The sequence below is a fragment of the Peromyscus californicus genome, unplaced genomic scaffold, assembly GCF_007827085.1.
Source record: "Peromyscus californicus insignis strain IS unplaced genomic scaffold, ASM782708v3 Scaffold_4__1_contigs__length_199733344, whole genome shotgun sequence".
Classification (NCBI taxonomy): Eukaryota; Metazoa; Chordata; class Mammalia; order Rodentia; family Cricetidae; genus Peromyscus; species Peromyscus californicus.
In genome coordinates this window covers 38,057,055-38,084,512 of record NW_026294562.1, presented here as the reverse complement: position 1 = coordinate 38,084,512, position 27,458 = coordinate 38,057,055, and the positions used below count along the sequence as shown (strand labels likewise).

Below are 27,458 nucleotides of genomic sequence, written 5' to 3'. Positions count from 1 at the left end.
TCTCTCACCTGCCAGTCCCACAGCCGCTCAGACCCAAACAAGCAAACACAGAGACTTATATTGGTTACAAACTGTATGGCTGCGGCAGGCTTCTTGCTAACTTTTCTTACAGCTTAAATTAATCCATTTCTATAAATCTATACCTTGCCACGTGGCTCGTGGCTTACCGGCATCTTCACATGCTGTTTGTCATCGTGGCGGCTGGCAGTGTCTCTGACTCAGCCTTCTACTTCCCAGCTTTATTCTCCTCCTTGTCCTGCCTATACTTCCTGCCTGGCCACTGGCCAATCAGTGATTTATTTATTGACCAATCAGCAACACACTTGACATACAGACCATCCCACAGCAGATCTTGGAAGCTAAGCAGAGTCTGGCATGGTTAGTACTTGGGTGGGAGAAGAGAAATAACTAACCCTTCTCACAGAGCAGTTGTGAGGGATTGACTTTTCTTCTCCCCTTGAACTTCCTCCCTCCTTCCTTTTTAGGGATGAGGGTTTTACTATGTTACCAGGTTGGCAGTGAAATCCCAGGCTCAAGTGATCCTCCTGCCTCGGCCTGTCAAGAAGTTTGGACTATAGGTGTGTACCATCACAACTGATAGAGATAAACTCTTTTTTGTGTGTGTGAAATAAAATGTCAAATATCACACACACACACACACACACACACACACACACACACACACACACTATTCTGTCATTGTTACACACTCACTGCAGGAACTATTTTATTTAAACTACTTCCCTATACCTTTGCTTTTAGACTTGAAAGTGATATTTTCCTTCCTATAAGCTCTTGCATTATTTCATTTTGCAAGCTCATAGTGTTGTAGAAGCAACATGTGATACATGTTTATATATAAAGAAATAAAATTAGGGCTGAGGATGTAGCTTTGTGATAAAAGTATGTGCTTAACATTTGTGAGGCCCTGAGTGTGAGTCTTAGAATCAAAACAAACAAAGAAATAAACATCAATGCAGTGCTCCCAAATTGGAGAGGTTAGAGCTGGGATCACAGACATGGTACTATCTAATACCTCCAAAAGAGACAAAACAAAACAAAACACAAACTCAACGTGAAATAAAGAGTTTGAAATGTAACTTTTTTTTTTTGAAAAAAAGTAGGCCGAGGGAAAACTCATTTGGCAATAAATAATCAATATTCATCACGTAATCTGACCCTATTGTGAGTTTTAATTTTATAAACTTACTTCTATTCTTTTTCTGGTACTGGGAATTGAACCCAAGGCCTCAAGCATGCTAAACAAGTGCTCTAACACTGAGCTCCGTCTCTAGCCCTCACGGTTTGGCTTTATAGTTCATTTCTCCCTCTTTTTTCTTTTCTTTTCTTAATCTCTTCCTTCCTTCCTTCCTTCCTTCCTTCCTTCCTTCCTTCCTTCCTTCCTTCCTTCCTCCCTTTCTTTCTTTTTTGTTTTTTTGAGACAAAGTTTCTCTATATAACAGCTCTGGCTGTCTTGGAACTCGATTTGTAGACCCGGCTGGCCTTGAACTCACAGAGATCCGCCTGTCTTTGCCTCCCAAATGCAAAGGAATTTTGGGATTAAGGGCATGTGCCACCACCTCCTGGTCATTTCTCCCTCTTGTGAGCCTAAGTTAGACAGGGTCTTGATGAGTGAATGACAGCTGCTGAGAGACATTGGATTATAAAAGGAACTGCTGAATTAAACCAGCCTAGATGCTTTAGGGATGTCTTAACTTTAAAATGGAATTCAGAAAATGTATTGTGTTGGGGGAGAGGTTATGCTTTTGTTTCTAAAGGAAATGAAAGGCTGTGGATTTCTTCAAGGTTAATAGAGATCATATTTGATCAGGGGAGACCTCCTGAAAATCTTGGCTATAGACATAAAGAAATAAACCAAGAAAAACTACAGGACAGGTGACATATATACTGATCCCTCTGCATGGGAACAGTTCTAAGACTGGACAAAATGTTACAACTAGTTTCCCAGGACTTGACCATTAGCTCAACTTTCTCAAGGCCTACTAAAGATGCCATCGCCCCCAGACAACAGGAAGCAGTTTAGAGAACACAATGCCCACATTCCCAAGAGGTGGAATGGGTGGTTTTTGGTTATTTGGTGAGTTTGTCATCATTTAGGGGGGAGATACAAATATAGGATAAAAAGAATCTCCATTGCCAGGCGGTGGTGGCACACACCTTTAATCCCGGCACTCGGGAGGCAGAGCCAGGTGGATCTCTGTGAGTTCAAGACCAGCCTGGTCTACAGAGTGAGATCGAGGACAAGCACCAAAACTGCACAGAGAAACCCTGTCTCGAAAAACCAAAGGAAAAAAAAAAAAGAATCTCCATGACTCGGGGTGACCCCTGGATATTCAAGAGCAGTTTTGGTGAGGGTACAATGATGGTGATGCATTAGAAACCAGAGGCCTTGAACCAGACCAATGACTCATTGCAACGAACATTTGCAAGTAAGGCTGACTGGACAAAAGGGTGAACCATGTGACACACCAAGGCTCCCAATGCCACTAAGACGAATGAAGAGATGTTGGAGAGGCAGGAAAGATGAAGGAGTGAAGAGAGTTGGTTTGTTTGTTTGTTTTTGGTTTGTTTTAAAATTTTTAAAAAAATTTTCTTTTGGGGGGGATGCTGCAAGGATGAAGGACAGATATGGGGGCATTGGGAGATGAGCAGAATTGGAGTGCATGATGCAAAATTCCCAAAGAATCAATAAAGGAATTATGTTAAAAATTTATGCTCGGTATATTTTATTTTGTTTTACTTGATACCTCCTTCACTGGATATTATTTCACAGAGGCATAATCACCTGGGGATAAAGTATAGTTTGAAGTTTCTCTTTGAGTTGGGTCTTAGTAGTAGCAGGAACCCAAAGGCTCACCATTTTTCTAGGCATAGTACACACACGTACACACACACACACACACACACACACACACACACACACACACACACACATACACTCACACACACACATGTATTAGTGCTGTAGAAATCAGGACACAGCAGGGTGATGGAATGGAATCTCATATGTGCAGAACATCACAGCTGGAGGGGCCTGTTATGGTTTGGATATATTTTTTATTTTTGAGACAGGGTCTCACAATGTAGACCAGGCTACCCTCCGGCTCACAGAGATCTGCCTGTCTCTGCCTCCTACGTGTTCCAGCTGGTGGTTCTGTTGGGTAGCAGTGCAACCCTTAGGTCTAGCGGGAGGAAGTTGTAAATGAGAGAAGCTGTACCTGCAAAAACTGATTAGAATTGCAGAGACTCGGGAAGAGGTTGGAAGGACGCAAGTCCAGAACCTTTCTACAACTCACTTAGGAATCTCTTCAGTCTAAATAGCCATTCCTCATCTTACTCCATGTTGAAACTAACATCCTGCATCTTACCAGATGAAAACCTGTTGGGATGGATTAGCAGACCACTAACTCCCACCGAACCTCAAAGCTAAGAATGTCGCCAGACAGCATCAGATGCAGATAGAGAGGCTTCTCTGCTTTGCTGTGACCCACTTCTCTGGTGTTACCCCAGTGTATTGTAAAAGTGTCTTGATTTATAACATTCTTTCTTCTGTTACTATTAGAAACTTCAGGAAACTGCTTCCATGTTGGAACATGGAATTTGGGGTTTCTTGGGCCATGTTCTCTCATATTTGACTCTAGAGTAAACTCTCTTTTATCCTCTTTGAGGTAAGAGCTGTGTTTTTGAGTTGATAAAGTCATGGGGATGCGCTCTGGGGAAGGACCTGGGGATCCTGAGCCTTGAGGTGAGTGGTTTTCCCTGCCACATGTATTTTCATGGTGTCTTGCCTCACACGGACCCAATGCAACAGAGTCGAGCAGCTATGGGCTGAAAACAACCCCCCAAATAAACCTGTTTCCCTTGAAAAAATTATTGACTTTGTGAGTGTGTATGTGTGCGCAAGGCACGCATGCCATTGCACACGTGTGGAGGCCAGAGGACAACCTGGAATTGGTTCTCTCCATCCTCCATGTGGGATGAGGGGATGAAAATTAGTGATAAGGCATGGCAGCAAGTGCCTTTACCTGCTAAGTCATCTTGCTGGTCCCACCTTTCTTCTTTTAAATGATTTATTTCAAGTATTTTTGTCATAGTGATAGAAAAACTGATTAGCACAAAAATTTTGATGGGTCTGAGCCCAAATCTCCTCCCTTGAGACTTGAGTAAATGTTAGGACTCATAGCCAGAAGCTCAGTTGTTCTTTTCCGAGGACCGGGGACTGCAGACGTCATCTGGGAAGCAGTGGTGTAGAAGGTGGGAACAGTTCCTGAAGGATTTGCACACTCTGGATGAAGACAACCATTTGGGTCTAATCTGGTAGAAGGCCGAACCTTGCAGCTTGTCAGACTCCCCCACCCCCCAACCTCCAGTGCTCCATCAAAGACCCCCGTTCCTGCAGCAGGTAGATGGCAGAGAAGCTGCCGTCACCTCCCCATCTCAGAAGACAGACTGAGATCGAAGTCTCTCATTTCAAAACTGTTAGTTCAGCAGCAATATTTTGCCACAGATTGCTGCTTCATTAATTTGTCTCCAAAGGGCAGGGAGATGATGGAGGGCATCAAGGATTTACGCATCCTTGCTGGGGGATGTCTTTCTGTGCACTGTGAACATATGTTGTTCCCATTGGTTAATAAATAAGCTGTTTTGGACTATGGTAAGGCAGCTTAGAGATAGACAGGAAATCCAAGGAGAGAGACAGGAAAGAGAAAGGTGGAGTGGGGGAGACGCCAGACTGTCATCCTAGGAGCAACATGTAATGGGACTCAGGTAAAGCCACAGAACATGTGGCGATACATAGATTAATAGCTATGGGTTGAGTTAAGTTATAAGAGCCTGGCTAGTAAGAAGCCATATAATTTGCAATTAATATTAAGCCTCTGAGTGATTATTTTATAAGCGGCTGCGGGACTGTGGGGCTGGGCAGGACCAGAGAAACCTGGCTACACATCCTGATAATTCTACAGGGGACTTTTGTTACTGGAGTGAGTCCTGCTGTCTTTTCAGCAGCCTGTAAACCAAACTTTCATTCAGAGACAGTAAGGAAAGCCTTCAGCACTGGGTGTTGGCTGATACTTTGTTGTAGTCTGAACTGCAGGAACAGCATTTTCTGTGTTGAACTAAATGGCCAAGGGGGTGACTTTCAAAGACACTCAAGGGGAACTGGCCTTGATGGATGAGAGGGAATGCTTGGATCTGAGAAGGGAGATGAGCCTCTCCGATCTGTTGGGCAGTTTGAACCACAGCCTCCAGGCCAGCCTGAAAGGTGGCAGATGCTGGGCCTGTGCTAGGAGTTGTCTTTGATGCCTGAAGACTCTGCTGCCTGCCGAGCTGACATGCACAGTGCTGGAAGGATAAGGTCCAGTGCAGAAGTTATACATTGAGCCCCATACTCACTCTCCAAATGGCTTCTATACAAAGCCTGTCTGTCACCCCTACCCGCCATGGGCAGAGCTCCCATTTTACCAGTAGGTGGCAGCAGAGGGTTTTCGGAAAGGAGGGACATCAATCAGTGGGTTTCTGGCTGTCACTCATAGGGTTTGCTTTCTGAATCAGAGGAAACGTGCCTTTGATTCTAATTAGGTCTTAGGAAGGGGGTCCTTAAGAGTGACACAGCCCTCCTTTACACTGGCATTGGAGAATGACAGGGTGCACAGAGCCAAAGGACCCCGGAAAGAAGCTTCCTGGATGCAGGGAGCTTCCCAAAACATCAATGCTTGAGTCCACCCTCAGGGGATTTGTTTGAAACACACACTACACACCTAAGACAAAGTTGTTTTTTTTTTCACAGTCATTTATCCCAAACTTTTTTTTTTTTGGTAAGGAATTCAAAATAACTTGGAAGCATCTACCCAACCTCCTGGCTCTTAGCCAAGGAGAAGAGGAGAGACAGGAGGGGGATCTGTGTGTCAGTATGTGTAGTGGGCTGAGTGGAGGGCCCTGACATTTCCTGTCTACTAGCGACCTTAGAAACTGACCCTACCCGGGGTCTTCCCATATGTAAGTAGTTAAGGTCACACCGGATTAGAGTAGACTTTAATCCAGTGACTAAGAGAGAGAAGACACACAGGGTTACAAGGAAGCCTGAGTGACCCTGGAGCTGAGGAGCAGGGAGGGCACTGTGCAGGTTTAAGAATGCCAGTAAGCATGCTGGGTGGTGATGGCGCGCACCTTTAATCCCAGCACTCGGGAGGCAGAGGCAGGCAGATCTCTGAGTTCGAGGCCAGCCTGGTCTACAGATCAAGTTCCAGGACAGCCAGGGCTCCACAAAGAAACCCTGTCTTGAAAAATCAGAAAAAAAAAAATGCCAGGAAACATGTGAAAGTCAGCAGAGGTAGCAAGTACAAGTAGGCATCTGTCCTTGGTACCTTCATTGGGAGCAAGGCACTGTGGGAAATTTTCAGACCCCTGACCTCTAGGAGATGACACATTTGTGTTGTTTAAGCCACCCAGTTTGTGGTAATTCCTTACAGCAGGAGACTAATATAGGCACATACAATGAGGGAAGGCCAGGCCCTCAGGTTCCCCTCTGGACATTTCCTTGTGCATTACTACACAGAGTCAGCTTTGTTTATATTTTACTATTTTATATGTATATGTATTTGCCTCCATGTATATCTGGGCATGACACGCATGTGTGGTGCCAGAAGAGGGCACCAGATCCCCTAGAACTGGAGTTATAGACAGTCATGTGGGTACTGGGAATTGAACCTCGGTCATTTAGAAGAGCAGCCAGTGCTCTTAAGTGTTGTGGGATATCTTTCTGTATGCTGTGAATATGTGTTGCTCTGACTGGTTGATAAATAAAGTTGTTTGGCCTATGGCAAGGCAGCTTAGAGGTAGGCAGGAAATCCAGGAGAGAGACAGGAAGAAGAAAGGCAGAGGCAGAGGAGACTCCATCCCGCTATCTAGGGAGCAGCATGTAATGGCACACAGGTAAAGCCACGGAACATGTGGTGACACATAGATGAATAGAAATGGGCTGAGTTTAGTTATCAGAGCTAGCTAGCAAGAAAATTGAGCCATAGGCCATGGCCATGCAATTATTGATATAAGCCTCTGTGTGTTTACTTGGGTCTGAGTGGCTGCAGGACAAGGCAGGACACAGGAAAACTTCCAGCTTAAGTGCTGAGCCTTCTCTCCAGCCCCTATTTTTTATTATAGGGATGGTCCTTAAATATCCTCCTCTTACACCTCAGAGACCAGGGAGGAAATCCACATGAGTGACGTTGAGTTCACCAGGCCCAAGGGTATGACATGAATGAAATGCTCACACATTTTAGCTCAGCCTAATTCTAACATTTGATCCCGACAAGTTCTGGGCCTGGAAGACATCACGTTCATACCAGTAGCAGCGGCTTCCTCTCAGACATTTCATTCTCAAGAGTTGGAGAATCTTAGGCGCCAAGTAAACACTGGCTTCCCATGGCTGAGAAGGGGACAGGAAGAGACCCAAAAGGAGAAGCAGTAGGGGTCAGAGGGACAGGGACAAAGAGAGAGGCAAAGAAAGGAAAATAGCAGGGCCACCCATGGGTGGCCTCAGGTGAACTGAAGAGCAGAGCTAATTTCAAAGAAGGTGAGAGCCAAGGCCACTGCAGCCAGACTGTTTCAAAGAAACCTCCTCACCACAGCCCTGCAAACTGGCATTGGAACTTAGCCTAACTGAACTGGAAATCAAGTGTTCCTCTGTAGCTCCAGCTCCAATTCTAATTTTGCACAGCAGTTAGATGCTGTTAAAAAAAAAAAATTCTGTGATTGCGTACCTAATCCAGACAGGCTGGTCACTTTAGACCTGACGCATACATCATTCTACTTCAGGAACAGTTGTCACCTGTGAGTGTGCTAGCACACATGCAGGAACATCCTTTGCTTTATTTTTGAGTCCAGGTCTCATGACAAAGCTTTGGCTAACCTGGAACTTGCTATGTAGACCAGGCTGGTCTCGAACTCACAGAGATCTTGCCCACCTATGCCTTCTGAGCACTGGAATCAAAGGTGTGCACCACCATGTCTGCATATGTGCCACCCCCGCCCAGCTCTTTCATGTGTCTTAAAAAGATTATTTAGTCAAATAACTGAGGAGCCAAGCACTTTGGGCTAAGGGCCCTATTTTACTCTTTCTGAAATCTTAATTCCCCACAGTGCAAGCATGTGACAAACGGGAAAAGCATTTCATTTCAGAGCTTCCAAACCTGAGGAGCTGTATGCCTTTTCTCCATTTTCTGCCCTCACAAAACCCCACTGGGCACGTGAGCAGTACCTCGGGTTGCTGGGAATCCAGCTCCATCCAGAGAGGCAGTGGAAATGTCACTGTTTCCAATCAACACCTCCTGGGGCAGCCCATACTGGTTTAAGCAAGGAATGATTAAAGAGACCTAACCGCCACTGTGCAGGGTCATTCATCTCCAAGCCTAAGGATTCAAATTCAGAGACGCAGTTTCTTTTGCCAGAACCTCCTGTGAATTTTCTAAGACCCCAGTGACCTAATTTGTTGAGTGTTTGTCTTCATATTTTCTCAGGCTTTCCTCATCCACACTGGTGTGGCAGCTGTTAATTCAATCATTCTCACTTTCTTTGCCCCCTTCTTCCTATGATCAAAGAGTACCATTAACCACCCCAAACACCGAATAATCAAGCTGTCCAAGGGCTGTCTGTCACTGCGCTAATCTCCAATACCGGTAGGGCTAAAAAAATGGCTTAACTGTTTCTTTTCCTTACACCCATCTTTTTTTGCACTTCAAACAGCCATTTTGCAGAAGCGCTTTCACAGAGAAAGGCTGTGTTATTGAGAGGATGCTAACGTGAACTGTGTAAGGGCAATAGGGTATGACTCAGGGAGCGGGTAACAGAAGAGGAGAAGGGGCTGCTGGGTGGCATCATCCTTCAGACTTCCGTTATTAAAAATGTGGTCCCTTCGTCTCTCACTCCCAGCCCATTTCCAGGGAGCCACAAAAGGGCACTCTCTCTCCCACTCCATTTTCCAGTGGGAATGGCTTTCTGTTGTTCCTCTTTCCGGCAACATCAGATTGCATTCTGCGTCAGGCAGAGAAGGGTTGCCGTAGGATCTGAGCAATAGCATTGGGGCCTTACAATGCTGGGACCGTCCCATTAGGAAGACGGCAGAAGTGACCATTTTCCATCTATGCAGCCTACTCAGGCCTGTTGTATTCTTTTCAATACCCTAATCTGCGGCTCATCAGCTCAGCATTCAATAGGAAACATCCTTGGTCACTGGATAAAGCCATCTTAAAAAGCCATCTCCCTTGATTTGAATATTTGCAAATGAACCAGAAGGTTTTTCGGGGGGGGGGGGGGCGCGTTATACTGGGAGAAGGTGAAGGGCCTCTGGAAAGCAGTGTGGGAGGAAGCTTGGGTGGGACTTGAATTAAACACCTGAATATGGATGATGAAACTGTTAGCTCTCTTCAAAGGTCAACCATTCTTTTAAATTTCCGTTCAAATTACAGAGAACAGTCACAAGGCTGCCTTAGCCCACAGGCACAAATTTGGGTGGATCCCTACAAGGAAATTTCATGTTATCTGATGTGTACAAATCAATGTGGTTTAAATCTGCAAGTTTCACATGAATAAAAGTCCTTAGTGGATCAGTTAAACACAAAGTGGATTGAGATATCACTACAAATAAAGAAACATTGCATCTTCAAGGGGAAAACCTCACACGAGACATCAGACTTCATTGGGCCACAGCACCAAAAAGAATGTCATCACAGAAGCCTCAAGGGACATTCAATTAAAGATGGCTGGGATAAAAATGGCTGGGATCCAGAGCTTCTGAATTCGGTCAAAAAGAAGGGAGAGAGGACTTGCCCATGCCAGACTGGGTTTTCTTTATCACTCTTCCGTAATGTAGAGGCAAATGAAAACACCGAAGGACGGGCAATGAGCCGAGTCTTTTCATATGTAGGACAGCATTCAAAATAACAATAATAAAAACATCTCCAGCAAGAAAACATACCCGCAAACTACAGGTTAACGGGGCCGAATGGTCTAGATGTACTGTCCTAATGTTCACGTGAGGCTTAGTGGTAGAGGAAGGGATGAAAGCACAGAGTTTGGAGAACAACTGTAGCTTCTCCGGAAAGCCATCCTTGGGCAGCTTGTGTGAGTCAGAATGTCTTAGGCCTTAGAGCACATTCAATATCCCATTGACTAGATGAGAAAACTGAAGTCCAAAGAGGGCGATCAACCCGAGGTCAGTGATCCCTGAGAAACAGAGGCAGGCACTGACTCTGGGTGCCCAGCTCTCTTTCATTTACAACTCATCTGGTTTTGCAATAGGTGAAGAGGCTATCTTCAAAACCTAGAAAAGCTGTGTAGGGGCCAACTCGGTCAAATGATTTCCCACCAGCGCTCACATGCTGTTTGCTTTTCCATCTTATCCTTTTCTACATCTACAGTAGAATTCCTTCCAGAAGTGAAACTATGAGCCAGGTGACAGACTCATACAGAAATAATCCCAGTGTGGAGGTGCAACTTTTGTAATCCCAGGACCTGGGGGTTGGGGGAGGAGGCAGGAGGACTGTATGTTTGAGGCTAGCCTGAGCTACAGACTGAGACTTTAGCTGAAGAAACAATAACAACAATACCAAACAAAAAAGTTGTTATGGGACTAGATAAGACAGGAGCCTCCACTCTAGCTTCTATTGAGCCAGAAATGCTAGGGATTTACAGGGAGTAAAATGATGCCATTATTTTCACTGTTTATTTGTATTTTGTAAAATAAAGTCATGTGTTATATTCATACAAGTATTACTTAGCTATCATGATCTTCATCATCCTAAGTCAATGAATATTTAAACATCTTCTGCATAAATTCTGAAGACATAACCTGGCCCCCTCAGTGATTCTTGGGGTCCTCAGTGATTTTCAAGGATGTATTGGGGTCCTGAGAGTAACAGATATGAGGACTGCTGTACTAGAGCATTAAAGAATAACCAGAAAAAAGCTGGCTGTGGCAGCACATGCCTTTAATTCCAGCACTTGGAAGGCAGAGGCAGACAGATGTCTGTGCATGAGGCTGGCATGGTCTACATAGTGAACGAACTCCAGGACAGTCAGGGCTGCACAGAGAGACCCTGTCTCAAAAAGAAAAAAAAAGGGATAATAATATTTAGGGGCTATAGAGACCACCCTTCACAATGGCTGCTGTCACTGGGGCTGCTGTTTTCCAGAGTTGGTTGAGATAGAAAGATGTCTGAGCAGAGTTAGGAAGGAAGGAAGCAAGGGGATAAGCATGGTTTGGCCCTGAGAAAGAGACACAGATAGCAAAGCAAAGACCCGGAGACAGTGCTTGGTTTGTGGGAAGAACGCTGAGGAGGTGTGTGGCTGGAACACAAAAGCCATGGGAGGAGGGCCATGTGAGCAGAGGAGGCCAGGCTACAGGATGCAGGGCCTTTTGAATTTAAACTTCAAAACACAACATTCCAAATGACATCCGCCATTCCACTCAACACCCTCCCTGCTGCATGTGATGTTGGGCATGTGTACAGAATGTGGAGGATGTGGGTGGGATGTAATCTGCAGGGCAAACACTGCTTCCAGCCTGCCAAGGTGTTTTTCTTGCACCATCTGACAGTCCACAAAGGTGGAACAGTCTGACAAGCACTGATGGAGGATGCCCCCAGCCCCACCCCCCACTTGTGTTTTTTCAAGGCAGCCTTGTGAGATAGTCAGGGGAAGCATTATTTCTGTTCTCTGTCAGATAAGGATGCACAGTCAAAGAAGTCAGACCCATCTCACACAGCCAGTTGGTGACAACTCTGAATGGTGTCAGCTAGACAACTTTTCAGTTCCGAATTTGAGTTCTTCCCAGGTCCTGTTTCTGTGCCATCCAGCCTACTGCTTTATCACAGAGGCAATGCCAAAATAAAGAAGATTCCAACATGAGGGCACCACTTGAGTTAAAGGCCAAGCTTACTACGTTGGAATGAAATCAAGGCATCCTGCTTTGCCTTCACTTCATGAGATCTGTCCTCTGGTTATATCTGCTGAGTATTGACTGTTGGGGGATAGTCTATCACACTGTGAACTTTGAGTTTACATTTGCATAGATTAAATAAAATTAACCTTGGGTCAGGAGGCTGAGTTAGCAATTAATTGACAGAAAGTAATCATAGGGCATCAGAAGGCATCCAGGAGAGATAGAGAGACACAGGAAGTAGGTGGGAGGGATTTGGAGTGGTGCAGGTTTTTCTTGTTTGGCAGAGCAGAAGCATGGGTCTTTTGGAGACACCAAGAAGGAGAGAAGGCTAGCTTTTTGCTACTCTGCCTCTCTGAGCTACCAGGTTTTCACCCCAGCCTTTGAATCTCAGGTCTTATTTATACATAGAATGATAGAGATTTAGCTAAAGCCACCTTTAATGGCAGCAACAGAGCCTGTGCCTGCAGGAACAGAATTCCCACCAGGCTGTGGCCTGAGCAGCCAGGCTGTTGCTAGAGAAACAGGCTGGTAACTGTGGAGTTGCAATTGCTGGCTGAAATAGCAGTAGATTAGGGCGTCGTAACCACTGTGCCGAAGTTGAAACAACAATTAATCTACCAATTCTTGCCAATGTTCTAACAAACATAAGATTGGGAAGACTTGTCATCTCTAGAAGTGACAGGAGGCAATCATTTCTCTAAAATCCACAAGTGTGCCTGGCTTTACACAACTTAGTCTTGTGTAGTTAAGGAGCGATGTGAGAAGAACAGAAGAAAGTCACTCACTAAATAGACATCCAGCACAGAGGCGTTGTCGTCTTGCAATTCCAGGGTGTTTGGCTCAGCAGTCAGGTAGATGGTCCCCTCTTCCAAGGTGAAGGTTGAGCTGGAAGGTAACCCTTTGCTGGAAAAACAAAGGTGAGTAATGAGTTGGTGGCCTTTAGAACACATCCAAGGATGTGTCCCAAGCTATGGCTAAAAAGGCTGTGGCGGTGAATTTTGAGTTAAAAATCTTTTTTTTTTTTTTGGTAAGTCACCCTGAAAATGTGGCCATTTAGTTTTAAATTTAAAAAAATGTACTCTAGTAATAAGCATTTTTTTTACTTTAAATAAAATTTTGTTAATAACACCTTTTCTCCTCCCCCCTTATATATGTGACAGTTCACAGTGTTTGCAGGAGGTGATTTGTGGGTCCCATCTTGTGACTAAGGGTTCTGTGAAGCTGGATGTCCCCTGCATCACTAATTTTGCATGGTTGGTTTTCATTTTTGACTGCTGTGTTCCTCTTATTTATCCATACATTGCTAGTTTACAAAATGGATCCATGCATTGCTGGTTTACAAAATAGATCCATACATTGCTAGTTTACAAATGGATCTATATATTGCTAGTTTACAAAGTGGATCCATACATTGCTGGTTTACAAAGTGGATCCATACATTGCTAGTTTACAAAATGGATCCATACATTGCTAATTTACAAGAAATGCTTCTGCTTCCCTCCTTCCCTCCCTCCCGCTTTCCCCCTCCATTCTTTTTTCCTCTTCTTTCTTTTCTTCCTGTTTTGAGGTCTGAAAAGTCCAATACTTCAGTGGTTCTCAGATTTCAGTGTATATCAGAGTCTCTGGAGGGCTGGTCACAGTGCAACTTCTAGGACCCTTCCACTGGCACTTTTGAATCACAGGGTCTAGTGTCGAGTCCATGAATTACATTTCTGACCAAGCCCCAGGTGATGCTCAAGCTGGGCTGGTCCCAGGACCACGCCTGGACTAACAACACGAAGTGCTATTAGGTACTCTATGAGCATCCCCTACGAGGACCACCAGGGAAACAATAAAATCCCCAACACCACAGATAGCTGGCATTGTTTTTGTCCTGGTATTATAACCAGTATTCATTGATGAAGGAGCTGCCTTTTTTTTTTCTTTTGGAGACAGAGTCTCTCCAAGTAGTCCAATTGTTCTTGAACTCACCACATAGACCAGGCTGCCCTCAAGCTCATAGAGATCTGCTTGCCTATGCCTCCTGAGTGCTGGGATTAAAGGCATGTGCCACTATGCTTGGCTGAGCTGGTCTGTTTTGACAGTATTTAAATTGGGTATCAGCCAGGGATGTACAATTATCCCTCTGTATCTGAAATAAAAGCGATGCTTTCACCCAGCAGGAGTTTCCCACGGTTTTCAAGGACAGAACACTGGAAAACAACAAGGCAGGAGGATGATATTGGTGTTGGGACTGTGTCTGGCCATACAGGTGGAAGGAATTCCATTTGTGGGCTTCCTGGGTAACCTGTATGAATATGTAAGTGTTTGTCAACTGCCGCTTAAAAATACTAGAATGTAATTATGAAGCATAAGAATAAGCAGGCTTTTGGGAACACACTACCTATGATGGGACACCACGAACAGCCTTGAGGCGGGGGAGGGGCTTGGACCTGCCTCTACTAAATGTACCTTCCCCTGGGAGGCCTTACCTTCTTGTAGGAGGGAATGGGGAGTGAGTCAGGAGGGGGAACTGGAGGGGCGGGAGGAGGGAAGAAGGGGATCTTTGATTGGTATGTAAAATAAAAATTTTTTTCTTAATAAAAAAATGATTATAACAAAAAAGCATAAAGAGATAATGCAAGAAAAAACCCCAACTTAAGTCAATGTATCCTCAGCCTACAGCAAATATTTTATCCCTTAAAGATGCCCCACACAGAAAAAGGATACACCCCCAAAGGATTTCAGGCAAATGCTATGAGTAAGCAAATGCCCACTGGGAATTGCCCTGTTTATTTTTTGTTTTGTTTTTTAACTTCACTGTTAATTTCCCAGGCACCCATGTATTTGTAATCAATTTATTGTTTCTCAGCCTGTGGATTTCCTAGGTTCCATTTTAGGAGTCACTTATAAGTGAGGGTGTCTCTCTTGGGAAAAAGGCTTTCAGAATCTAGTAGCAGGGTCAGAGCGCCCACCATTTCTTGGACTAACAACGAGGGAAGATCTATTTTAGAAGCGATGCTACGTGACTGGGTTTAAGAGCCTGGCAACCTGCCTGGGTTCTGTACCATCGAGTTCTGCCATCGCTCCCTCCATCTAGACCTTCTGAGGGCCGGGTACCTCTAATGTGCAATGAGCTGCTCAGGAAACCGCATCTATGTGGTTCTGCTTTTGTCTTGTAAAAGCCTAGGGGGCCCCTGGTACCCCCTGCCACTCTGCTCCTGATAAGTTGTAACCTTCTCACAGATGAGTGTGCTGCAGGGGGACTCATCTCACTACGGTCCTTTTGGCGGAGGACATTCATGGTGCTTTGGTGCCATGAGGGTGGTCGTCTGCCAAGTGACATCAGCTTGGCTTCACACAGAGCATTAGCTGGGCTGGACCGTTGAAACTGTCATCAATAATTAAAGTCTGGAACACTGATTTCTGTTTGCTGACCTAATGAGTGTTTTTACAGCTCACTCTCACAGGCTCATGTGTGTTCAGGGAACAGATGGACCAGCCACAGTTTTTGCCTTTCAGAAGCCATCTTCTCACTGCCTCGATTAAAAAAGAAATCGCATAACATATCACGCGGCGTAGGTAAGTTAGGGTGTGAAGCCACAGCTCTAGCCTGAATCCCGCCTCTTCCAGTGAGTTCCCATTTCTCTTTTCAGCTTTTCTGGTGAGACTTTTTTTAGATTTATTTCTATTTTATGTGTATGAGGGCTTTGTTTGGAAGTTCATCCATGCCTGGTGCCCTCAGAGGCCAAAAAGAGGGCATCAGATTCCCTAGAACTGGAGTTACAGACGGTTGTGAGCCGCCACGGGGTTGCTGAGAATCTGTAAGAGCAACAAGTGCTCTTAGCCCCTGAGCAGTCATTCCAGCCCTCTTCATCTCCTTGGATGAACCTTGGAATAAAAGGCACCCAACCAAGGCATCCATTGATTCTCTAGGGAGGATGCATACTCTCTAATGCCGAGTTTCCTTCCAACACCTGCTACGTGTATTTTATTTTGTAACTAAATTATATTTAGCTGTTTTAATTTTTTTTTTTAATTTAATGGGCATTGGTGTTTTGCCATGGATGTCAGGTCCCCTGGAACTGGAGTTAGAGACAGTTGTGAGCTGCCATGTGGGTGCCGGGAATTGAACCCTGGTCTTCTGGAAGAGCAGTCAGTGCTCTTAGCCTCTAAGCTATCTCTCCAGCCCATATTTAGCTGTTTTAATTCCATCATCCACACATCATATATCTGTTATCGCTCCACATTACTTCATCTCTGCCTTCTCTCTCTTTATCTTCCTTCTATCACTTTGTATCGGACACATAAAAAATAAATTTGCATCCATTTCATAATGGCGACTAATGTTTATATTTTAGCTTACAATGATAACTAGAATTTTCTTGTTTCCTTCATGAGTTGCCTCCAAAATTAGAAAATCAACACACAGAGTTTATAATATTGAGGCTGTGTAAATACTGGTTAATGCTGGGCCTATGGTGAGTTAGCGTTATATTTTTGTCTCTGGGCTCAATGTCATGATTGCTGGACCATGCCAAAAAAAATGTTCCTGGCATCAAGGTTACACGGCTCAGTGGAGCCTCTGGCTGCCTTCTCCCTTTTGCTTAAATTCATGCCACATTTTAGGATGCTCCACGTTATAAAGGTTTTGTCTTTTAAAGCTGACTGCGCTAGGGAGAAAAACAAACCAAGGGTGTCTAAAGGACGGGCAGAGGCTGAGCCAAAGCCCTGCTTCTGTGATGACCTGCCACGATTCAGGGAAAGGCATCACCTGGGCACAGAACCCCGGCTCCCCATCCACAGAGGAACCCGGCCAGCCCACCTCACAGCTTCCCCGAGGGACCAAGCCCCACTATGCAGCTGAGAGAAAGGCCAACCTGAGGGAAGGCTTTTCCTTATGAACAGAGGAGAGCAGCACCATCCTCTCCTCTCTGGGGCTGTGTCTCCTTGCCCTTTGATGAGGTCTCTTTGCATGGATGGATTTATCACAAGTGCTTGGAAAGGATTCCTGTTTTGGTATTCAAAGCTTTGCTACTGGAACAGTAACCAATAACACTGTGGGTAGAGAGCTCTCCTTGCAGGGAAAAACCACAAATACAGCTGGGACTCACTTGGTGGCTGCCAAACCTCATTTGGTCTTGAAGCCGCACGCTGCTTTTGTTCCCACAATGCCCAGGTGGGAAGCAAAGGTCAACATGCCACCTCCAGCTCTACTCTGATGGAGGAGGGGAGAGGCTGTTGCTTTTCTCAGGAACTGGCACCAGACTTCCCATTTACAGCCTGGGAGATGTCACTGTGCAGCGGGCTCATGTCCCTCCATGACAGCATCCCTGCATGCTGAGCTCTTTGGCTGAGTGAGGAGGAATGTCCACGGGGTTACCCAAAAGACCCAGAAATGTGGCAGGCTTTGACCACGGCTGCAGCATCCACACTGCCAGCTGTCCACACTCTTAGCCACTTCTGCCTCTGGGAGCAGGGCTTCTCAGAGAGTTCCTGTCTTTTCTGCTCAATAGTCAGGAGCATGGCTGCTGTTCTTCCTCGGCTCCACCTCTGTTATTTTTAGGCCTGGAGACTGCCTGTTTCCAGCTGGAGTGCAGAGCAGCGGGCAATCTTAAGTACTGATTGATGGCTGCCTGTGGCTGTAGAGCTTGGCTTAACCTCCCTGTTTACGGGCATAAAGCCTGCTGCAGAGACAGCACAAAGCCAGGGCATGGAACTGACAGACAGAATGAAACAGGAAGGGCCTGCTGCTCAGAGAGCAAGCCTCAGAAGCTACTGAGGGCCTGCTGCCCTCTGAGAGGAGCCAGCACAGAGTGTGGAGGGTAGCTGGAGGGAGGAACCTGCAGGGAACTTCACTAATCTCTCTCTCTCTCTCTCTCTCTCTCTCTCTCTCTCTCTCTCTCTCTCTCTCTCTAGCAGCCCAGCCCAGCCCAGCAAAGATACACGTGCACGCACATGCCCATTTAAAGCAGGTAGTTATTTACACGGTTATGATCATGTTGTACATAATAAGATGACCCTGTTAAGGCTGAGCCTCTTGCTATGCATTTTGTACTTTTCAGCTGTAACTCTACCTTGTTTAAACACAGGTCACCTGGAATTAAACTCAGGCCTGACTCTGGAGCAACCATAAATATATTCAGCCTCAATCCGCCCAGCCTCTGTGAGAATCAGTTCCCCGCTTTCTAAGAGAGTCTGAGTCCCAGCAATAATGGTTCAGTTAGCAAGGAAGAGCAAGAAAAACAGACAAGCGACAAACTGTCCTGAGGGACATCTTCATTGTTGGGCTTTGTCAAAAGGAGCGGGGTAACTATTTTCTGGTTTTGAAACTATCAGGAATTGAATCCAGGGTTTCAGGCAGGCGAGGTAAGCATTCTACCACTGGCCTATCTACCCACCTCAGGATGGGTATGCAGATGCTAAAACAAGAGCAAGAACTAAAGAAGTCCGCCCCTGACAGCCTCATCTCACGACAGAGAAACATCAACTGACATAGATCACAGAAGAGATGTGCACGTGGAAATGACAAACTCCCCCATAGCAGACAGACAGACAGACTGCAGTGCTAGTTTTGTGACCCTGGAGGGAGAGGTGGAGGGAACTTCCTGAGGAGAAGGGAAAAACCTCCCCACCGCGGTCTTGGATGGCTACCTGTGAACATGAATGCGTTTGTCACAGTTCATTGAGTGATTTGCAAGATCTCAGCATTTCATAATGTAAATTATACATCAATTGGCTCACATCTGCAATTCCAGCACTCATGACGCTGAGGCAGGAGAACTGCATGAGCTCAAGGCTAGCCTGATTACACACTGGGTTTTGGGCTGGCCTTGACTACAGAGTGAGACTTGTCTTAATAACAAAACAACCAACCCCTCCCCAAATTATATTTTAATAATGAACTTCAGCATTAAAAAACCTGATTCTACTTTTCTATTTACAAAATGATACACCATTCAAACATATATTGATAGCCTACTTCATACCAGGTACTATATTAAAGCAAAAGGTAAGTTGGTAAATAGTTCAGACATGGCTAGGTCGCCAACAGAGCAAACTGTCAAAAAAAGTTGGGAGAACATTTTAAATGTCATTTATGGATACACACACACACACACACACACACACACACACACACGCACGCACGCACGCACGCACGCGCACACACACTCTCTTTATGTACATACTATGGAACATTATATAGTCTTGAAAAAGATAGAAGGCATGCCATTTACATTGACGCAAATAGGCTTACTGGATATTATGCACAGTGAAATAAGCCAGACACAGAAGAACAAATATAGAATGAGTTCACATAGGTACAGAATTTTAAGGGGGGAAACGGGGGAATGATGCTGGTCAGATGGTACCAAGGTCTGGCCATGCCAAGTGAGCCAGTTTTAGATATCCACTTCACAGCACAGAGGCCACAGTTACTAATATTGCACTGTACACTTGAGATCTGATAAGAGAACTGACTTGTCTTTTTGTTACCCACAGATCTAACCACGTGATGTGATGGGTATGTAAACTAGCGTGATCATGGTAGTAGTCCACAATCTATACACGTGTCACACCATGATGTTGTATATTTAAAACACATGTCTTTTTTTTTTTTTTTTTGGAGTTTTTCAAGACAGGGTTTCCTTGTATAGCTCTGGCTGTCCTGGAACTTGCTCTTGTAGACCAGGCTGGCCTTGAACTCACAGAGATCTGCAGACTGCCTCCTGCTGTGGATATCGCTCTGTATAAATAAACACTGATAGGCCAGTGGCCAGGCAGGAAGTATACAGAGAGGAGAAAGGAGAGAACAGGAAGGCAGAGGGGAGACACTGCCAGCTGCCACCATGACAAGCAGCATGTGAAAATACCGGTAAGCCACGAACCACATGGCAAGGTATAGATTTATAGAAATGGGTTAATTTAAGATATAAGAACAGTTAGCAAGAAGCCTGCCACAGCCATACAGTTTGTAAGCAATATAGGTCTCTGTGTTTACTTGGTTGGGTCTGAGCGGCTGTGGGACTGGCGGGTGAGAGAGATTTGTCCGGACTGTGGGCCAGGCAGGAAAACTCTAGCTACAGCCTCCTCTGTAAAAAGAAGGAGTTTGGGTTTGGTGAGGTCCTTTGGGCTCCCTAGCAACTTTGATTCTTAGCCTTAAATGTTCTCTTCACAAAGTCTGAGATTGAAGTGGCCTGTTAGAAATATAACATGCTGAATTGGGAATGCCTTTTCTTGGGCAAACAAAAAAGACAGAAGTTTGTGTTGTGGGATGTTTGTTTGCCCTGTGTGAAGATGTGCTGCTGTGACTGGTGCAATAAAGAGCTGAACAGCCAATACCCAGGCAGGAGAAGATAGGCAGGATTTCTGGGGGGAGAGAGCAAGAGGAGGAGGAAGAGTCTAGGTGCATGGATTTCGCCAGCAGACTCGGAGCAAGTCGGACGTGTCATACTGAGGAAAGGTAAAAGCCATATGGCAGAATGTAGATTAACAGAAGCAAGCTAATTTGAGTTATAAGAGCTAGTGAGGGACAAAACCTAAGCTAAAGGCCATGCTTTCATAATTAATAACACATCTCCGTGTCGTTATTTGCAGGCTGGTGATCCCAACAAGAAAGGACTGCTGAGACAGGTGAGCAGGAAGTGGTTCCCAAGCTAGGCCCTATCCTCTCTCCATTTTATACCACAATGATGCAGCTTTGTGGGGGGTGGTTAGCAGCTTGTGTCTCTCTCCTCTCTTCAATGCTTCCTGCTGTCAACCCAGAACAGGCACGCTTTCTTCAGAGATGATGTTACATGCTGATTTGGTCCCCCTAAATTTGTATGCTGTGGTTTTAGCCCAGAGTGCCCCAGAAAGAGACCTTATTCGGACATAGGGTTGTTACAGATCTAATTTGTTGAGATGAGGTCATAGAGGTAGCTGCACCCTGTTCCGCACGACCTGTGTCATTATGCAAGTGAGAAACTGGTAACACACACAAGGAAAATTTGTAACACGCACAAGATAAAAGCAAAGAGCTACACCCCAGGAATGCCAAAGATTGCCAGCACACTCCCAGAAGCCACACAAAAGGCCGGGACAAGTTTCTTCACAGTCCTCAGAAGCAACGGACCCTGCCAGCACCCTGACTGGGAACTTTTGGCCTGCAGAACTGAGAAACAATACATTTCTGCCATGTTACCTACTCAGTCAGTGGTACTTTATATGGCAGCCTCACACGGAAGTCACAGTGGGTTAAATGGTTAACGCAAAGCCTGGCCTTAGCAAACGGAAGGATTCACTAACCCTCCTTCCCTTCTGGTAACTCATTGCACCATTTGTGGCAAAAGAACATCCTCCTCCTCCTCCTCCTCCTCCTCCTTGAGACAGGTCCTCCCTATTTAGCCTTGACTGGCTTAGGACTCACCATGTAGCTTTTGGTGGCCGTGAACTCATGGATATCTACCTGCCCCCGTCTTGAGTGCTAGGATTAAAGCCATGTGCCACCATGCCTGACTGGAAAAGAACCCCTTATTGACATGAATTCATATATGAGCGAAAACGTTTAAGAAATCCACATTGTAGTGTGATAAGAAAGCGTAAGTGGGGTGATCTGGGGGAGGGAAGGAATGAGGAAGGAGGGGGGGCAAGGAGATGGGGAGGGCAGAGGAAGAGAACGAAAACAATGTTCAGTGACACACGGTGTGAACGTACTACAAAGAAACCCATTACTTTATATGCTAACCAAATAAGTAGAAAAAAAAAATCGGCATTTTTAAGTACCTGCAGAAAAGTACAATTCCTACCCCCTGTTAAACACTATGTTTTCTGTCCTTAAAAACATAAGGCTTTTCTTCAGTAAAATCTAACAGCTTTTATTTTTTTGTGCTTATACCTTAGATTTTGGAATTTACTCTGGTTCTAACTATATGAGGAGACGTCCACACCTGGCAAAGGGGGACATCATTTAGTCAGTCAACAATAAAATTGAAAAAGCTGCTGGAAAAGATAATACAAGAACAGATTAGAAGGGCAGCTTGGCTCTCACAGACCTGTTCCACAATTACGACGGTTCACTGCTGCTGGAACAGCATTTGCAGGACCGGGTTTTACTGAACCGTTAGCATCCAAGTGACAGGAGGGCTTCTCAGACATGGCTTGGCTAACACCACACTAATTATGGGCCTCACTTAAATAATGAGAAAATATCACGGTAACTGCTAGTCTCGGAGGTGCATGTCAACACTGTATCCTGAGTCATTAGGGACACAAACAATTTAGGGACAAATAAATTGGGCAGAGCTCCCGCGGCCACAAAGGGAGGCGCCTGCCTGCTTCCCTCACAGCAGAGATGATCTGGCATCATGGACGTGCCGGGAGGAACAGAGAACTTATTCTGGTTTCTGAATTATGGGCGAGCTTTGATTATCTCTGGCTGTAGCTCTTTATAGATCACAGTGTTAGCTGTGAGTTATGGATCAGAATCAGGTGTGTTCGAATCACAGGTCAGTTCATTCCAGCTGTTTCAGTCAGATTCTCAAACTTTAATGTGCATTAGAAGTGCCAACAGGCCTAGGAAGCTGCATTTTAAAGAATAATTTATTTTTATTTTATGTGCATTCATGTTTTTGTCTTCATGCATGTCTGTGTGAAGGTGCCAGATCCCCCGAAACTGGAGTTACAGGCAGTCATGAGCTGCCATGTGGGCGCTGGGAATTGAACCTGGGTTCTAGAGGAAGGGCAGCCAGCGCTCTTGACCACTGAGCCATCTCTCCAGGCCTGGAAGCTGCATTTTTAATAACCAGGTTTTAAAGCAACTGGATCTAGAATTTCCTTTACTTTAAAGCAGTGGTTCTCAACCTGTGGGTCGAGACCCCTTGGAGGGGTGTCAAAAGACCCTTTCACAGGAGTCGCCTAAGACCACTGGAAAACACAGAGATTTACACTACAATTCATAACAGCAGCAAAATTAGTTATGAAGTAGCAGCAACGAAAATAATTTTGTGGTTGGGGTGACAACATGAGGAACTGTATTAAAGGGCCGCAGCATGAGGAAGGTTGAGAACCACTGCTTTAAAGTGAGAGGGAATGGCAAAGCCGTGACATTCAGTCTAGAAATGGCGTGGCATACCTTTGAGAATGATGGCGGCCCAGGAAGAGCCATCTTACGGAATACGGCCAAGAACGGGACGGGAGATGGTTGTCTAGCGACATTGTTGAGGGGAGGCGTTGCCTTTGTCTTTGAGGACTTGTGTGTCCTGATCTAGAACGGGTGCTCAGTCTGTCCACAGGGCTAGCTAGTATTATGCTCAGTGGGCTAGGACCTCATTAGTGTGTGTGAGCTTTGAACAGCATGGGTGTTGGTGACGTTAGATATACAGCCACTTACCATGTCACACTAAGTTCTACCTTACAGAAGGTGCCATATGTAAGCAGATAAACAACACAGGGTTGTGTTAAACACATCATTTAACACTGCTCATACACCTGGCTTCTTGTTATGCGTCAACGTGCAAAGCAATTTGTAAATATAAATATTAAGTATAAAACCTGCCATTGAAATTACCCCCTCTGCACATGTATTCTACCTACTATGAGGAACATTCAGTTCTCTGTCTCCGAGTCTGATCTAATTGCTAGTTGTCTTAATAACTGCCTGTCATTCACATGTGTTGAAGTCCTATTTGCATGAAACAATTTCCTGGCAATTAGTCTGAATGATCTGAAAATATTCATGCTGAGGCTCGTGCATAGCATGTCCTCAGAGAGGCTGTCTCATCCCCTATGAGTTGATTAAGAAATCTCTCAGAAGTTTTGGCCCTTGCCTTCTGGATGCCCGTCTATAGGGTTATTCAGTTGGACATGGACAGCTACTCCATCACTTGGAGCACGTACTCTAGCCATATCCCCATGGAATGGGGATAAAGTCGCTTTCTGCTATGGTTTGGATGGATGCTTCCTGAAGGCCCACATGTCCAGAGCTGGTTCCCAGGATGGTGCTGGGAGGTGGGGGTGGAACCCAGTTGGAGGTGCTTAGTTTTTTGGAGCATGACCTTAAAGGGGACAGTATAACCCATCTCTTTGTTTGTTTGTTTGTTTGTTCTGTTTTGTTTTCTGGAAGGGTCTTAACTCTTAACATGTGCTCTCTGCCTTTGCAATGTGTCAGGCCCCCAGACAGACCCAGAGCAATGGGGTTGACGGATCTTGGGCTGGGATCTCTGTAACTGTGAGCCCAAACATACCTTTTCTATTTTTAAATTTATTTTTATTGTTTTTAATTACATGAAGATGTTTGTATCCGAATGGGGGTCTGTGCGTGTGAGTGCAGGTGCCTGCAGAGGCCAGAGGGGTTGGCTTTCTTGGTGTGGGAGTTAAAGGAGATTGTGAGTCACTTAACACGGCTTCTGGGAACTGAACTGGAATCTTCTGGAGGAGCAGCAAGTTCTCTTAACCACTGAGCCATCTCTTCAGCCCCATCTTTTCTCTTTATAAGGTATTTTGTTGAAGTAATGGGAAGCAGACTCAGACATCCCTTTTATTTACACAGGGTTGAGATGAATTACATAAGTCTAAATAGCTCCCATGTTTCTCGTTAATGAGAAAGGTCTAGTAAACAAATGCCTTCTTCTCCACCTAGTGCTGGAAGTCCCCGGGTTTAGCTTCATCACAGTTTCAGCAATATATGAACATCTGTAAAGATCCAGTGAAGTTAACTCTTATAATATCTGTCACTTGTGATCCATACATATTAGCTATTATTAGTATTATCATAAACTTATTATGTACAGAGGTTTTTACTAAAAGGGATCATGTAGTGAATTATAAATAGTAAAATACTCCACAGCTTCACTCTAAGGTCCAGATCAACACTTAACTGTCAGACGGCCATGTAGGCTGTAGAGCTTCTGTATTTGTGTCCAGATCTTGCCCACTATTGACGAACGCACCATTCCGACACGAATCTGGTCGGCATTTGACTTTACATTAGTAAGATGAAAGTAAAATAAATGTGTTCCAGAACTCTACCTATTTGTCAATGATATGAGTGATTTTGTTGATGCACGGGAGACTAATTTCTCAATATTAGAAGATTACTTCCTCAATTTGTGTGTGGCAAGACAGTGAAACAGCCATAGCTACAGTGTACTTCCGAGTGAAACCAGCAGATAATCAACAGAACAATAAATCCAGCTCTGACTTACGGGTGCTTATGAGTTGCCATTGAATAAGCATTTTAAATGTAATCTCTCAACGTGATGTCACTGAATGCTGGGAAGAAATGCACAGCAGCCCACGATTACATTGTGTTTCCACTCTATAGACACATAGAGACTTGGCAAGAGATCGATGGTGAGGACTAACTTCTAAAAGCACAACCCGTTCAATGAAAGTTCATGTCATTTAATGATAAGTAATGGCAGAGTCTAGCAGCTGCCAAACGGAAAGCTTTGACCGTTGATTTTCATAAGTCAGAAGGAGAGGCAGCACACCATTGCAGGAAAGGCAAAAGGAAACATTGGGGCCAATTTTACCACGGGCTGCTGAAGTTACTGCTTCCATCGGAACAATCACAGCTACTGGTAAAACGATGGAACAGGGGATACAGGGAGCCCAAGATCCTGGTGGGACTCCAGACCCGTGGCAAGGTGCACCCAAATCCATAGGCTCATCTGGGATTTGTTAACTAACAGGTGCTACGCCCGTGGCTCAGTGAACACAATTCCCTGACAATATTTTGATTTTTAAAAGTTATAGCTCACCTACTTTTTCAGCTCTAAAAACTTGATATTTAAAAATGTGCCTTTACACTCAGAATATACTATGTCTGAGGAAATAAACCCTGCAGCACTTTGATGAACAAGAACTCATCTGTCTTTAGGCTAACGACCTACTTTGTCTTAGCAACGCTTCCTCCCGTTGAGGGAAGGGTGATCTCAAATGGCTCCCCTCGGTGCAATATTGCTGTCAAGGTAGAATGAGCTACCAATTGCCGGGAGCAACCCAGCACCTGTGGTAATCGCGAGAGCTTAGGCCAGCCTTTACAAGCACATAATGAAGAAGCATCCAGAAGACTTGGCGCAGGGCCTGACTTTGACAACATGTAATTAACCCTAGCTGTAATTCTCCATGACACAGTTCCAGAGAAGAAAACAATTCCAGGGAAAACACATGTTCCTTCAAGCAGCTTAGGGGACTGGTTAATGATTTCAGGGAGCTGGCACCATTTCTCCCAGCGCAGGGGACAGATCACCAGGAAGGTCTCTACACTCCTGCTTGGTTCTGCCTCTGTCTGTCTCTAGTATGTGAGGTAAATGATGCCACTTTTATCCAAAGTTCCCTTCCCCCTCCCCCCAATTTTGTAGCCCTGGCTGTCCTTGAACTTGCTCTGTAGACCAGGCTGACCGTGAACTCAGATTTTCACTTACTCTTGTTTCTCTGAACAGACACTGATTCTGTTTCTTCTCAAATGTATATCTGCCCTTCTTTCAGACACTTTTCATCAGTCTGTTCAATTTCCGAGAACAAGGCTGTCTCTCCCGGCTGATCATAAAGCAATTCCTGGGAGGGACTGGGTTGCAAAGGGCGGAGTGTGCTTGGGTGCAGAGATCCGAGAATGCTGGTCTGCCAAGCAGCCGGGTATGCATGCGGGGCTAACATTTAGGCTGCTGAGCATTGGTTTGCATTCCGGCAATTGCTTATATGTGCATGGCTTGTTTTAAAATTCTGTCGGGTGGTGGTCGCACACACCTTTAATCCCAGCACACAGGAGGCAGAGGCAGGTGGATCTCTGAGTTCTAGGACAGCCTGGTCTACAGCGTGAGTTCCAGGACAGCCAGGGCTACACAGAGAAACCCTGAATGGAAAAACAAAAACAAAACATTCATTTTGATTCTATGTTTAGGCTGGTGTTCTCTCTCTCTCTCTCTCTCTCTCTCTCTCTCTCTCTCTCCCTGTCTCTCTTCCCCTGTCTCTCTCAAATACATTTCCCTCTTCCTGGTATTTTTTAATTTAAAAAATCCTGAGCTACTCCTCCACCCCATGCCATGTGGCTGGGGCTGGCTAAACTCAACCAAATGCAGCCCAGGCCTTCTATCCGCTAGCCTGTGAGAGGACTCCAACATCACCTCTGTACCAATTAGGAGTTGGTGAGGAGGTGCCCAGTGGTTGGGCACTACTATGATCTCTTTGTGATGACGAAGCATGGTCCTGCTCAGCGCCATGATAGACCAAGTGGGACAAGGGGACCCATATGTGGGCCTGGACGTGGTCCACTGAGGGCTCCGAGGAGAAAACATGGGGACCATCCAGCACTTTGCGGCACCAGGCAGACAGGTATCACCATGGTGAACAGATGTATCGTGTGGTATGGGAGGGAGAGAGAGACAAATGGTTCATGTTCTGTGAATAGAGGTATATTTGAAGAGGCCAAAGAAGTGAGGAGTGGGCAGAGGTGGGTGGCTTGATTGCCACCCAGGGCCATGGTGATGTCTGGGCCAGGGCTGCTGCTGGGGCCCATATCTGGGTTCATGGTTCTGAT

The 27,458-nt window shown here is 45.3% G+C and overlaps 1 protein-coding gene across 3 annotated transcripts in view; it reads right to left on the bottom strand.

Moving 5' to 3' along the window:
- Pip5k1b (phosphatidylinositol-4-phosphate 5-kinase type 1 beta) overlaps positions 1–27,458 on the bottom strand; it is a 277,351-nt gene that overhangs the window by 1,665 nt on the left and 248,228 nt on the right. For all 3 annotated transcript variants that reach the window (XM_052762416.1, XM_052762418.1, XM_052762417.1), the window contains exon 14: positions 12,745–12,862. In XM_052762416.1, the coding sequence (XP_052618376.1) occupies positions 12,745–12,862 (118 nt within the window). The remainder of the gene's footprint in view (positions 1–12,744; positions 12,863–27,458) is intronic.